Here is a 12,742-nt window from a genome sequence, read left to right as displayed (position 1 = left end):
GGAACACAACAAAACTGGGTGCAGTGCTTTGAGTGTTGGATTAAGACTGAGAGACCAGGGTTTGAACCTCCACTTGACTATGGAAACTCACTGGGTGACCTTGGGTAAGTCACACTCTCTCCAGTAGTGTCACTATGGGGGTTCGGGGGGTGCAAAGTGCACCAGGCGACAACCTAAGAGGGGGTGACACCACTGCTTCTCAAACACCTACTTTTTGGCAGAAATGGGCTGTGGCATTCACCTGCTTCCCTTTAAAAGGCTTTAAGAGATAGTGGGAGCGGGGTGAAGCTCTCTCAGCCTCAGAGGAGGGCAACAGCCAAGCCTCCTTCTGAAGGAAACTTGGCGAGAAAACCTCAGGATAGCTGCACCACCTTTGGGTCGCCAAAAGTCAGGGACCCTGGTGGCCAATGGTTAAATGCCTGTACTGCAGCCACTCACCAGCCAGGGGCTCAGGGTCGACTCAGCCTGGCATCCTTCTGAGGTGGCTAACATGGGCAGCCAGCTTGTTGGGGGCAATTAGCTTACAGTTGTAAAGCGCTTGGAGAGTGCATTGATACGTGGTATAGAAATGTACTTGCTCTTGCTTTAATCCCTTAAGGTGCACAAGAAAGGCAACAATGGCGACGAGTGGGGGATGAGGAGGGAAGGAGGGGGACCCTTTTGACTTTTGAAGAGCACCAGAGATGCTCAAACCCAGTGGTTCATGTCACAGCTATTAGTATTACATTCTGTGCTCTGTGGCAATGATTTACGAGTAACATTCGTGCAAAAAAGCATGACTAAATATTCTGTAGGGTGTGAAATGGGGGGAGGAGGGGGGTGACCCCAGTGCTCCCACCACCATCTCCTCAGGGGACCCTCTGCTTGGGCTCCTCCGATCAAGGGAGACCCCGCCTGTCTTCTCAAGTAGAGAAGAAGCAGCCGCCGCCGCCGCCGCCTCCTCCTCCTCGCCATCCCCGCCAGCAGCATCCCGACTGCGCTCCTCAGGAGGAAGGCTTTGTGGGAGGCGGCGAGGTCTCCCCTGCTTTCCTTCCTTCCTCCCTCTCCTTCCCCTTCACCCTCCAAGGAAAGGCGGGAGACGCTTTGGGCGTGGGCTGCGGGGGTTTCTTCTGCTTCTCTTCTTCCTCGAGGTCTCTTCCTCCCAAGTCCCTCCCCAGGCTCTTGCCTCTCCTTCCTCTCTCTCTCTCGGAGGGAAAGCAGCCCCAGCAGCAGCAGCAGAAGCGACGTCTGGGAATCTTGTGGAGGGACTGAGGCTGGTGCTCTTGCAAGAGGAGAGGAGAAGGGGAAAGCCGGCTTCGCTGAGCCAAGCCCGAGGGGGACACCCAGCTCTCAAGTTGGGGTCTCTGCCCAGGGAAAGGAGCCCCATGGCGGAGAAGTTCAGGTAATGGCCCCTCAAGGCGGGCAGGGCTTGGAGGAGGAGGAGGAGGAGGAGGAGGGCTGGGGCTGGGCTCCTGGGAAGGAAGTATGCTGTAGCTCCACTTTCACTCTCTACATTGCACTGACCTTTCCCTGCCTTTCTTTTTATGATTAGCTCTCTGCCTTCCTGACATAAAAGTTAGGAGAGATGCCCCTGTCTGGGTCTCCTTTTGCCCCTGGAGGCTGCTGAGGGCGGAGGCATGCTGGGCTGTTGGGGGAGAGGTTGGGGGGTGCAAAAGAGGGACTTTGGGGACTTCTGCCTCTCTGGGTTGTGAGTCTGCTGGAAGAGCGGGTATTTGCCTTTGGAAAGAAAACTTCTTGCAGTGGCTTAATGTGATGCTCCACGAACATATCTACATACAGAGATACACTCCAAATATACAGAATCCTAGAGTCGGAAGAGACCCCAAGGTTCATCCAGGCCAACCCCATTCTGCCATGCAGGGACACTCGGTCAAAGCATCCCCGACAGATGGCCATCCAGTCTCTGCTTAAAGACCTCCAAGGAAGGAGACTCCATCACTTCCCAAGGGAATTATGTTCCATTGTTGAACAGCCCTTACTACCAGGAAGCAACTCTTAACGTTGAAGTGGAATCTCTTTTCCTGTAGTTTGCATCCATTCTTCCCGGTCCTGTTTCTGGAGCAGCAGAAAACAAGCTTGCTCCCTCCTCAATATGACATCCCTTCAAGTATTTAAACAGGGCTATCATATCATCTCTTAACCATCTCTTTTCCAGACTAAACATCACCAACTCCCTGAGTCATTCCTCATAGGACATGGTTTCCAGACCCTTCACCATTTTAGTCACCCTCCTTTGGACATGCTCCAGCTTCTCAGCATCCTTTTTGAATTGTGGTATCCAGAACTGGACACACACAAACACACACACATATATATATATATACACACATACATACATATATCTTTCTTCTTCTTTTTTCTCTTTGCCTTGTGTTGTTTGGGAGCTTGTAATGTCATCCTTTAAATTGCATTAGCTCAGTTTAACATCTGCCTTGCGACTGTGGTACCCGAGCAAAGCTTTTCAGGGGTTTTTCCTCCCTTTTCTATGAGACATTGTTGCCCTCTAGTGTTTTAAGGCATGGAAGGCTGCTCTGTTGATGTACCAGTTAAAAGAGAAAAATCATAATCGTCGAACACTTGATATTGTCACAGATATTCTGGGTAGCTGGTGTGTGTGTGTGTGTGTGTGTGTGTGTGTGTGTGTGTGTTAAATCTCCAAACAAGTCAAACCATATGAGCATCTGTCTTAAACCTTTGGATATTATGTGGGTTATTTTTTCTTGATTTAAAAAAGGTAAGTGTTTATTTAGAAGTTTCTTGACCTGGGCGAGCTCAGAAACAAAGCAATAAGTGCATATGCCTATCTGAATAATGGGTTTGGGATTCATGTTTGTGGGGCATGTACTCAAAATGTAAAATAGACTGAGTTGGTCTCAAAGAAATCAGCAGCATCTCTCTTTGCATCTTGCATTTTTAGCCCAAACTTTATATGCCTGCTGCAGTGAAACACCTCCTAAACAAATATTCACTAGCAATAGAATAAAAGAAGCAAAAGCAGAGGGTGGACGCATACAGTCACTTGTGTATAGGGCTCTTATTAGACTGCAGTCATTCATAGTACGTGGGAGTAAGCAGGATTTACTTCTGAGTAGATAGGCATAAGGTTGCACAGTGCCAATTGTATTTCAGCATTGCCGTTTGTAAAATAGCAGTATGAATAATGTCAATTTGAGAGTGTCCCTGACATTCAATGGTCATGTATAGCTGGGGAAGGGCTGTATTAAAGTTGTAACAGTAATTTTAATATTTTTAAAAAATTATTTCCAAATTACTTCCAAAATAATTCTTCAAAATAAAGGAATGTGAACTAGATTTGTGGAATGAATGCTAATACTTTCCTAAACTATCCATCTACAACTCAGTTAAGTGTTGGAATATATAGTGGTTTCAGGCTGCATTCCTAGGTACCTTTAATTTCAAATGGATGGATCTCAGTGGCGTATATAAGACAGGGTTGCTCTTTCCATTGAATTAAGTTTAAACAGTGCCCATGCTTGCTGAAACAGAATAGAAAAGTGTATGATATATACAGAGGGAGTATGCAGCCATTCTAGTGCAACACAAACTGTGAAGTGCCTCACTTTAAATTAACACTGGTTCAAAACACACTGTAGAAATAATCCAATCTGAGACTGCTTTAACTGCCCTGGCTCAGTGTTATGGAATTCTGGGAACTGTAGTTTTGTGAGACATTTAGCCTTATCTGTCAGAGAGCTCTGGGCCACAATAAACTACAATTCCCAGGATTCTCTAACACTGAGCCCGGGGAGTTAAAGCAGTCTGAAACCAAATTATTTCTGCAGTGTGTTTTGGACCATGGTTTCAGATATGTGAGCCTCATATTTCAGGTGAGTATCCTTTATACATGTTTAAGGCTGTGATTCCAAATCAGCTGAGCTGCAATTACTGTTATTTAGTTCTAGATCAGATTAGAACAAACCAAGACAGCAACAAACTATACATGACTGAGATTCAGTAAAAACTGTTTCTCTTTGCTCAAATGCAACACCTGCTTTGGAATATGACAGAATGGTGCATTTAGAAAATTGAAGTCTGCACTTATAACTTGGACAGGTTTTCTTGCGTACCTAGACCTACCTTGCAGAGTGCTGCTTGTTTGCATAAATCAGTTATTTACCTTTGCAACCAATCTTTAAATACCCTTGAAAGTATCTCTCCAAACAGACATTTGGAGCTCTCTCTCTCTCTCTCTCTGCCTTAAGAATAATTCATTTCTGAATATTGGGGTGGGGAGTGGAGGGTCTGTAAAGCACCCTTTCAGCTGCCAGATTCAGAAGACTGTCCATATGTGCATGAGGATGAATATCTGAATAATATGGGGGAAAGCAAAGAAAAATTATTATCATAGATGCACATCTTTTAATATTTATAAAAACTGTCAATTCATACTTGTGGTTCAAAATAGGAAAAATATAAATAAGAAATAACCATGCACTTTTTCAGTATTAGTTTTCCAAACATTCAGTGCATGAAACATAGCATTTTCCATATTCTTAAAGATAGTCTAATTGAGTTCATGTTTAAGCACTTTTGAATCATAGTATTTTCAGTGGAAGAATTAAGCATGTGGTTAAATATTTCTCCCATTGAAATAAATGAGACTTGACAATTTTTGACTTTGTCTCTGTTATGCCCTAAATTAGGGTGAGAATTGTGTAGCGTTCCAGATGTTGCTCCTTACAATTAGCTGTGCTGCATAGGGTGGCTGGGTCTTGTAGTACAGCAACATCTGGTGGGTTAGACTACCAGTATCTAGGCACTAGTTGATTTGGATACAGAAGTTGGACTCAATTTATTTTTTTGGTTCCTGGTGGTGCACAATTGTTGTAAATGTAAAGGCAGTCCCTTGACATGACTGTCTAGTCGTAACCAGCTGTAGGAGGTGGTGCTCATTTCCATTTCTAAACCTAAGAGCCAGCATTGTCTGAGGACTGCTCTGGTGGTCATGTGGCCAGCATGACTGCACCGAATGCTATTACCTTCCCACTGAGAAGTGGTACCTATCTATCTACTTGTATTTGCATGCTTTTGAATTGCTAGGTTGGCAGAAGCTGAGAATAGTGACAGGAGTTCACCCCGTCATGCAGCACTCGGGCCTTGAACTGCCAACCTTCTGATTTTCCAATCATCAGATCTGGCGTCTTAACCACTAAGCACAGTTGTTGTACTGAACTTTTAATTCTTCTTCTTTTCTAGTTTTATTAAATTTAAACCTCCATAGAGGGTTAGGGCCTAGTGCTTTGTTGCAAATAAATAAAAGACTATAAACATGTAGTGTAGGCTATATAGACTTGTATATGAATGTTTTGTGACACCACCATGATTATTCTGAATGATACTTTTGTACTATAACATGCAACTGTTTCTATTTTGTCTTTCATTGGAATTCTGTTTGTTTCACTTTTGCAGATTTAGTTTGTCTAAAAAAATAGTTTGCCATTAATTGAATAAAGTACTGTGATGTTTTTACACATGAATAGGAATCTCAACTCTCTTTTTTCCTTTCTAGCATATATTTTCTGTGAAGTGTGCTGAAGATAGATATACACGCTGCAATGGTGACATAAACTGCTAAACTGGACTGGGATAAATTTTGAAACTTCTCTCTTCAATTTAAATGCTGCTGCTCTTGGAAACCATCTAAGGAATGACTTACAACATGACTTTTGTAGTGAAACTACATAGACATTTTCAGCGGACAGTTATACTACTGGCCACTTTTTGTATGGTGAGCATAGTTATTTCTGCCTACTATTTATACAATGGCTACAAACAGGAAAATGAACTTTCTGAGATCAATTCAGAGATGGAATGTGGAGATCTTCCCATCCTACAGCCCTACAAGATAACACCTTGGAAGACAGTGAAACCCACCAATCCCCTAAGGACTGATCCTGTGGTGCTGGTGTTTGTGGAAAGCCAGTATTCTGCACTTGGTCAAGACATAATAATGATTTTGGAATCTAGCAGATTCCAATATCATATAGAGATTGCTTCTGGGAAAGGTGACCTTCCCGTACTTATAGATAAAAACAAAGGCAAGTATGTTCTCATAATATATGAAAATATTTTTAAGTATGTGAATATGGATTCCTGGAATCAAGGCCTTCTACATAAGTACTGTGGAGAATATGGTGTAGGGATGATTGGGTTCCATAAGAACAGTGAGAACACTTTGCAGACTTTTCAGTTAAAAGGTTTTCCTTTCCATGTCCATAGCAATGTGGCTGTTAAGGACTGTTGCATCAATCCTCATTCCTCTCTGCTCCATATCACTAAATCATCTAAATTTGATAAAGGCCCTTTGCCTGGAAATGACTGGACAGTTTTCCACATAAATCATTCAGCCTATGAACCTATTATATTTGCAAAAGTAAAAGCACCTGAAAACCTCCCTCCACCTTTAATTAAAAATGCTCGCCATGCAACTGTCATTCATGACTTGGGTCTTCATGATGGGATTCAACGTGTTCTGTTTGGGAACAACTTAAACTTTTGGCTGCACAAGCTCATATTTATTGATGCCGTTTCATTCTTGACTGGAAAAAGGCTTATGTTGTCTTTGGATAGATACATTCTCGTTGACATAGATGACATCTTTGTTGGAAAGGAAGGAACAAGGATGAAAGCCAACGATGTTCAGGTGAAGTATGGGGGGAAAGCTCATATGATCTGCAATTTATATTTGGGAATTGTAGTTTTTAACTTTCAGCATTGTTGTATTGCAGGATTAAAGTGGGGGGAGGAAGAAATATGATTCCCTTGTGCCAAATATCTACATCTGAAACAGGTTGATCTTTTCAGGTGGTCTAATCAAGAAACTAGTTAAATGTTCATTCTTAATACTGTTTCATTCAGCTTAACTAAAAGGGTTAACATTCTCCATACCTTGCATGACTTCACACATTTCTGCTGTGTTCCATCATTTTACTTTTTTCCAAAATGAAAACATGTAGTAAACTTTTCCTCATAGCAAGTGCACCATTCTCTTCACTGGTTGTAGATATAAAAATGTTTTTAAGGAAAGGAATACCAGAACTGTACAAAGGATTTATTAGTTACACATATCTTCACTTTTACATTAAAACCACCCTTTGAAGGTTAGGTTGAAGGTGTCAGTCAGTCAAGGTCAACCAGTGAATCTCATAGCTAAGTAGGAAGCTTTAATTTAGGTCTTCCAAGGTCCATTCCTCTAACCACAAAACCATTCAGGTTCTCCATGTATTCCAAGTATGGATGCACCAAAGATTTGTACAAAAAAGTTATGATAGTGGCAGTTCTATTTGAAATCCCTGCCCTAATGACACCCAATATAGATTTTACCTTTTCCATAGCAGCAACACACCTGCTAAGTATTTTAATTGAACTGTCCACCACAACTGCAATGTCTCTTTCCCTGGTCATTCTTCCATATAGTTTGAATTTAGGATGGTTTGTTCAAGGTAAATTACTTTACATTTACACTGAACCCTGTTTGTCATTTCAATGCCATTTTTTCTCCTGTTTGGAAGACTGTTTTGAAGCTCTTTACTATTCCTTTTATTTCAACCATACTAAATATTTTCATGTTCACAGTCAATTTGGCTACTTTACTGTTGGTTCCTAACATTGGCTAATTAATGAATGAGTCAAAAAGCACTAATTCCAGTAGAGACCCTTGTTGGATTCCCATTTCTGATGTGAAAACTATCCTGCAACCATTTTTTCACCAATTCATAAGAGAACCTCTCCTCTTTCCCCATGTTTTTGCTGGAATCTGAACAAACCAGTTCAAAGCTGCCTCTTTAGCTTTTGTGGACTAACTGGTTGTGTGTTTTAGTATCACCCCATGGTCCAATATACCTTTGATATGGGTACACTAGGAAGAGATATTTTGGGGTGATCATCAATACAATGTTGGTGGTTCAATATACAAATAGTATGGAAAATATAATAGGAAATGTATACTATATATGCGGGATGACGGTGGCCAGTACTTGCTTATGAATCTAGAATTGTCTGAGGAGGTCACAAAATTCTTACTTTACATTGTACATTACAATTACATCTTTTAGATGTATAAAATCTATGCATGTTCAGAAAAATACTTCCCACTCATCACATTCACCCTGTAGCAGGAGTCCACAGCATGCTAATTGGGGGCAGATGTTGCAGCACCTAGGACAGTTCCAAAGGAATATCTTGCTCCAAAAAGCCATGGAACTCAACTGAAGCCTTTTATTGCTACAAGGCCATGCTTCTCTTTCAGGTTCTGCCCTTTTCCTCACAGAGGGAAGCCTAAAAGGCACAGAAATTTGACTTTAAGTCTAGAGTTCTCTGTTTCTCCAACAGCTTAGGTGCTGGCACCACAGCTGCAGGGACTGTGGGGCTCTTGGGAAAGAGTGTGTTATCTTAGGACATATTATCTCTTTTATGAACTGAATTGTTAACGACATATTTTTCTCTTGTTATAATCAGTTTTGACAAATCAGTGAGGGGGGGTAAGCACTGGTACCATGAAACTCTGAAACCAAGAATTTTAATTCATGATAGTAAAAAATGGAGATGCAGTTCTCAGAAAGATGAGCACCATGGGAACATATTTTGGTTCAGTGTGGGCTCTGGCATGTAATTCAAAGCGATCCACTGTTAAGATGTTAGTTATTAGTTCTAGTTCTAGAATAACCTTTGATAACATAAATCCTTTATGTGCCTCACTCTATTTTGTTTACCATTTTTAAAGAAATGGGTTTGACAGGTAAAGAATCCCTTGTGGAAGGGGGACCTAAGATGCTATTAAAGCATGCTGTTAGCATAAGTACAATTTTGCCATTTTATCTTATTCATACACCCATTCTCTTTCAAGGTCCCAAGGAGATGGTTGCTGTAGCACTGCTTTTTCACTGCAACGAAGGTGAAATGTAGCACAGTTATCTCATTTTGAAAGATGAGGTGAAATTTAAGGACAGGTTGATTGCTATTTAATGTAATGAGTATGTGTTCCCTTATAACAGTATTGCTGCCAAAATATACTCAAACGGATCTCATTTGCCATAAATATCTCCGGTGCACAAAACTTGAATTTTTCAGTATAATTTTAATAATTTAAGAATCAAGCAGAAAATAATGGACATGTGAAACCTGTCACAAAGTATGATCATAATAATCTGGGTACAATTCAGAAAATGTCCCATTGGTTTCAATGGGATTAGCAAAAATATTAATATAAAGTATGACCTTGTTCAGAGTTATGTTTCCTGGTTTACAAAACCATATTTTATAAGATATAGGGATCAAATAGTGAGATAACATTCACCCTATCATCACCATTCCCGCTCCTTTCTGCTGTACTATTATGTTAATGCCTAGAATGGGATATTCTGTTCAGTTCAGTTTAATGAAATCTTATGTTTCTGGCTTCAAAATCTGTTTTAATAAGCTTGATATTAAGCTATAGAGAACTATCGTTTAAATCATGAGTGGGCAGCTGTGGTGGGTTTAGATACCAGTTTCTGCCCTTGAGACATTCTGGGAACTACATGGAATGCCAAAGTGCTCCGCCATCCAAAATACTCAAAAATGGCCAGAAGACTACTGATTTTGGGAAACGTCAGTATTTAAAAATGTTAAAATGTGCAGGAATAAGGGTCTGCATCCTATTTTAAAAAACAAATTGCCACTTCTGGAGGCTTCCAAGAAAAAGCAGTTTACTTTTTTAGGACAGAAAAAGGACATTCTAGGAATCTGTAGAAGTTGTGAGGCCCAGAAAAGGCCTTGGAGGTCATGTGGCCTCAGGTTGCACTTGGCTTGCCCCTGATTTAAACAAATCTTTTAACATGTCAGCATATGTCTGAACTGGAGCTTTGTGTAAGGATATACTGGGTCAAGTTCACATATAATGATAAACCAGAATTCAGGAGAACCTTAATTTCTTGTTTATGATCTTGATACTCATGCATGCTGCCTGATTACGTCCTCTGTATTCCAGTGTTACATTTTAATATGTAGTGCAGCCCAAAAATTCTGTCTTATCTTTCCCCTTGCAAGCCTGTGACATAAGCCATGGTTTGGCTTGACTTTGGCATGAAAGGTGATGGTGGGCATGGGATAAAGACATGCCTGATTTTTCTTTATGTTTAGTTTGCAAGAAAAGCCAAGTGAGAGTGAGTAATGTGCATGCTAGCTTTATCACAATACGCCAGAATTCTAACAAACACAAGCACTACATGCAAACTATGCATGATAGATTCTGTCACTAAGTATTGTTTACACATTTAGGGATAAAGTTTGGTGGAACTGCACCTGAAATCTCAAATTCAGCAGTAGGCTTTTCCCCATAGAAATGCAAGGCAATTATTTATACTGGAGAACATAAAAGATCATTATTGTTTTATGCACTATTAGTCAGCTTCAATTTATGGTAACTGCATGATGTCCAAGAAGTCCTGTGATTAAGAATCTTGCAAACTTTAGTAAAAGAAAAACAACTCAATTACATTAGGCACTGTTACACTATGCTACTGAAAACCAGCCTTCATGGGATTTTATTCTCTACTGTAACTTCTGTCTCTTCTCTTTCTCTCTCTCTGTTTTGCTAAAGTCAGCTAAATTTTTGCAAAGGACTATTTGTATCCAAAGAGATCTCTGTATAAAATGTGTCCAAGCTTAGCAAAACAAATAAGTAGAATTACTGAGTTATGTAGTCTGTATCTAATAAATTTCCAGTTCTCAACTATCTGTCAAGCATCTATATATCTGGATTCTGAGCTAGATCTAGTAGATTTAGATTGTGCTACTTTATTCAAATGCCCAGTCCTCGGAGTGACTAAACTAGTAAATTACTTGCTGGCAGAAGTTGTAGCCCAAAGTCTGTTGGGGGCACCAGTTTGGAATCAACTGAATTTTCATGTTCCTTTGAGTCCCATGAACCTTTTTAATAAATGCAATTTTGACCTTCCTTTGGTTCCTCTGTACCTCTTTAAGGTATCTTATCTGGCTGGTAAGGAAAACTGGATCACTCACTGAATGTGGAATGTGTTTGTAAACATTAATAATTGATTAATTGGTTTACCAATGCAAGCTGTATTCACCCCAGATAAAATATTTGTAACCTTCTATTTATATACATACTGTTTTTCTTCTCTTGAGTTTTCTTCCTTCGTAAGAGAAATCTGATGATAAAACAGATGGTTAGAGAATTGTGCTGCTGCTGCTGCTGCTGCTGCTGCTGCTGCTGCTGCTGCTGCTGCTGCTGCTCTCTTCCCTTCAAGTTGTTTCTGACTTATGGTGACTCTAAGGTGAACCTATCATGGTTCGTTTTGTTTGTTTGTTTGTTTGTTTGTTTACAAGATTTATTTAGAGGAGGTTGCCATTGCCTTCTGCTGAGGCTGAGAGTGTGTGACTTGCCAAAGTCACCCAGTGGCTTTCATGGCTGAGCAGGGATTTGAACCCTCATCTCTAGAGTTGTAGACCATCAAATAAGCCGCCATGCCATATTGGCTTTAGATAATTGCTTATAAAACTTATAAAAATATTATTAAAATATTTTATCAAGTTTTTTCCTTAGCTATGTGTTCTCAGAATACCAAAAACAGTGTTTTAAATAACTGAAAGCATAAGATAAATATGCAGGGGTAGTAAAACTATAACCTTGGATATGTTTTTGCCCAATAATTGAAGGATTTAAAGTTTCACATAGCTGATAAAGAAGAGTTGATTATATTGATATTAAATATACTATACAATGTTAACAATTGGATACTTGGCTTTGTGTAAAAGGGGGATTTTGGATTAGCAATTCAAGTTAATTATGGTCTTTAAAAATATGGTAGGTATATTTTTCCTGCTTCAGATGTAATAGATCTAAGTGCTTCCTACACACTTTCACAGTTTTATCCTTTATTACATAAGCAGTTCAGTACAGACAAATAAAAAAGAATAAATGGCTAAACATACATGCTTTATGTAGGTGTAATGTTCATTTTTCAAGTACATAGTTAAGATGCATGTCCTTAATCTGCTCTTTTCAAAGCTACTGTAAAACATTGCCTTTGTTGCAAATCCTAGCTATGATCCAATCAAAGATGAGAACATTTAAATTTACATTACTTTCACATACAATAGCAATAGCAAGTACATTTCTATACCACTTAAAAGTGCACTTAAGCACTCCCAAAGAATTTACAAGGTGTAAGCCAATTGCTCCCAACAAGCTGGGTACTCAGAATTAAATGCTTAAGTGATTCACATTGAAATCAGTGAAATTAAGAAAAGTGTTTAACCAATGCTTTCAATTTGGAACATGGCATATGTCTGTTTTGTTATTAACGGAAATCAAGCTGGCTTCAACTCATGGAAACCCTATTAATGAGACACCTCCAAGCCAGCCTATCATCAGGTCTTGCAGACTCAGGGCTGTGGCTTCTTTGATTGAGTCTATCAGTCTGGAATGCTGTCATTCTCTTTTCCCACTGCCTTCTACTTTACTAAGCACCATTCTCTTTTCTAGTGAGTCATGTGTCCTCATGATATGGCCATAAGTATGGGATGTTTTACATCCTATAGCCACTTTATATCCCATTTTCAGAGAAAGGCAGTGTGACGCAAGCTTCTTTCTATGTGTTAAAGTTACCTTTTATCTTTGAATGAGAAGGCCCCCCCCATCAATGACATCTGCCCAGCATCCACCCTTTATATACTTTCCTTAAATCTCCCAAGTGACTTCCTCTTAGGCAGTTATCAC

General features: G+C 40.0%; 1 protein-coding gene across 5 annotated transcripts in view; it reads left to right on the top strand.

Moving 5' to 3' along the window:
• Window positions 1-1,233: 1,233 nt before the first annotated feature.
• Window positions 1,234-12,742, top strand: part of LOC149313028 (bifunctional heparan sulfate N-deacetylase/N-sulfotransferase 3) — a 77,597-nt gene continuing 66,088 nt past the window's right edge. For all 5 annotated transcript variants that reach the window (XM_089525893.1, XM_089525894.1, XM_089525895.1 and 2 more), the window contains exons 1-2: window positions 1,234-1,381; window positions 5,531-6,664. In XM_089525893.1, coding sequence (XP_089382019.1) covers window positions 5,669-6,664 — 996 coding nt within the window. In that variant the 5' untranslated portion in view covers window positions 1,234-1,381; window positions 5,531-5,668. The remainder of the gene's footprint in view (window positions 1,382-5,530; window positions 6,665-12,742) is intronic.

This window comes from Sceloporus occidentalis, unplaced genomic scaffold (assembly GCF_023333645.1).
Source record: "Sceloporus occidentalis isolate IW3139 unplaced genomic scaffold, rSceOcc1.0.p SCAF_5, whole genome shotgun sequence".
Classification (NCBI taxonomy): Eukaryota; Metazoa; Chordata; class Lepidosauria; order Squamata; family Phrynosomatidae; genus Sceloporus; species Sceloporus occidentalis.
Note: the sequence above shows the minus strand (reverse complement) of the source record. Positions and strands in the feature narration are given on the sequence as shown.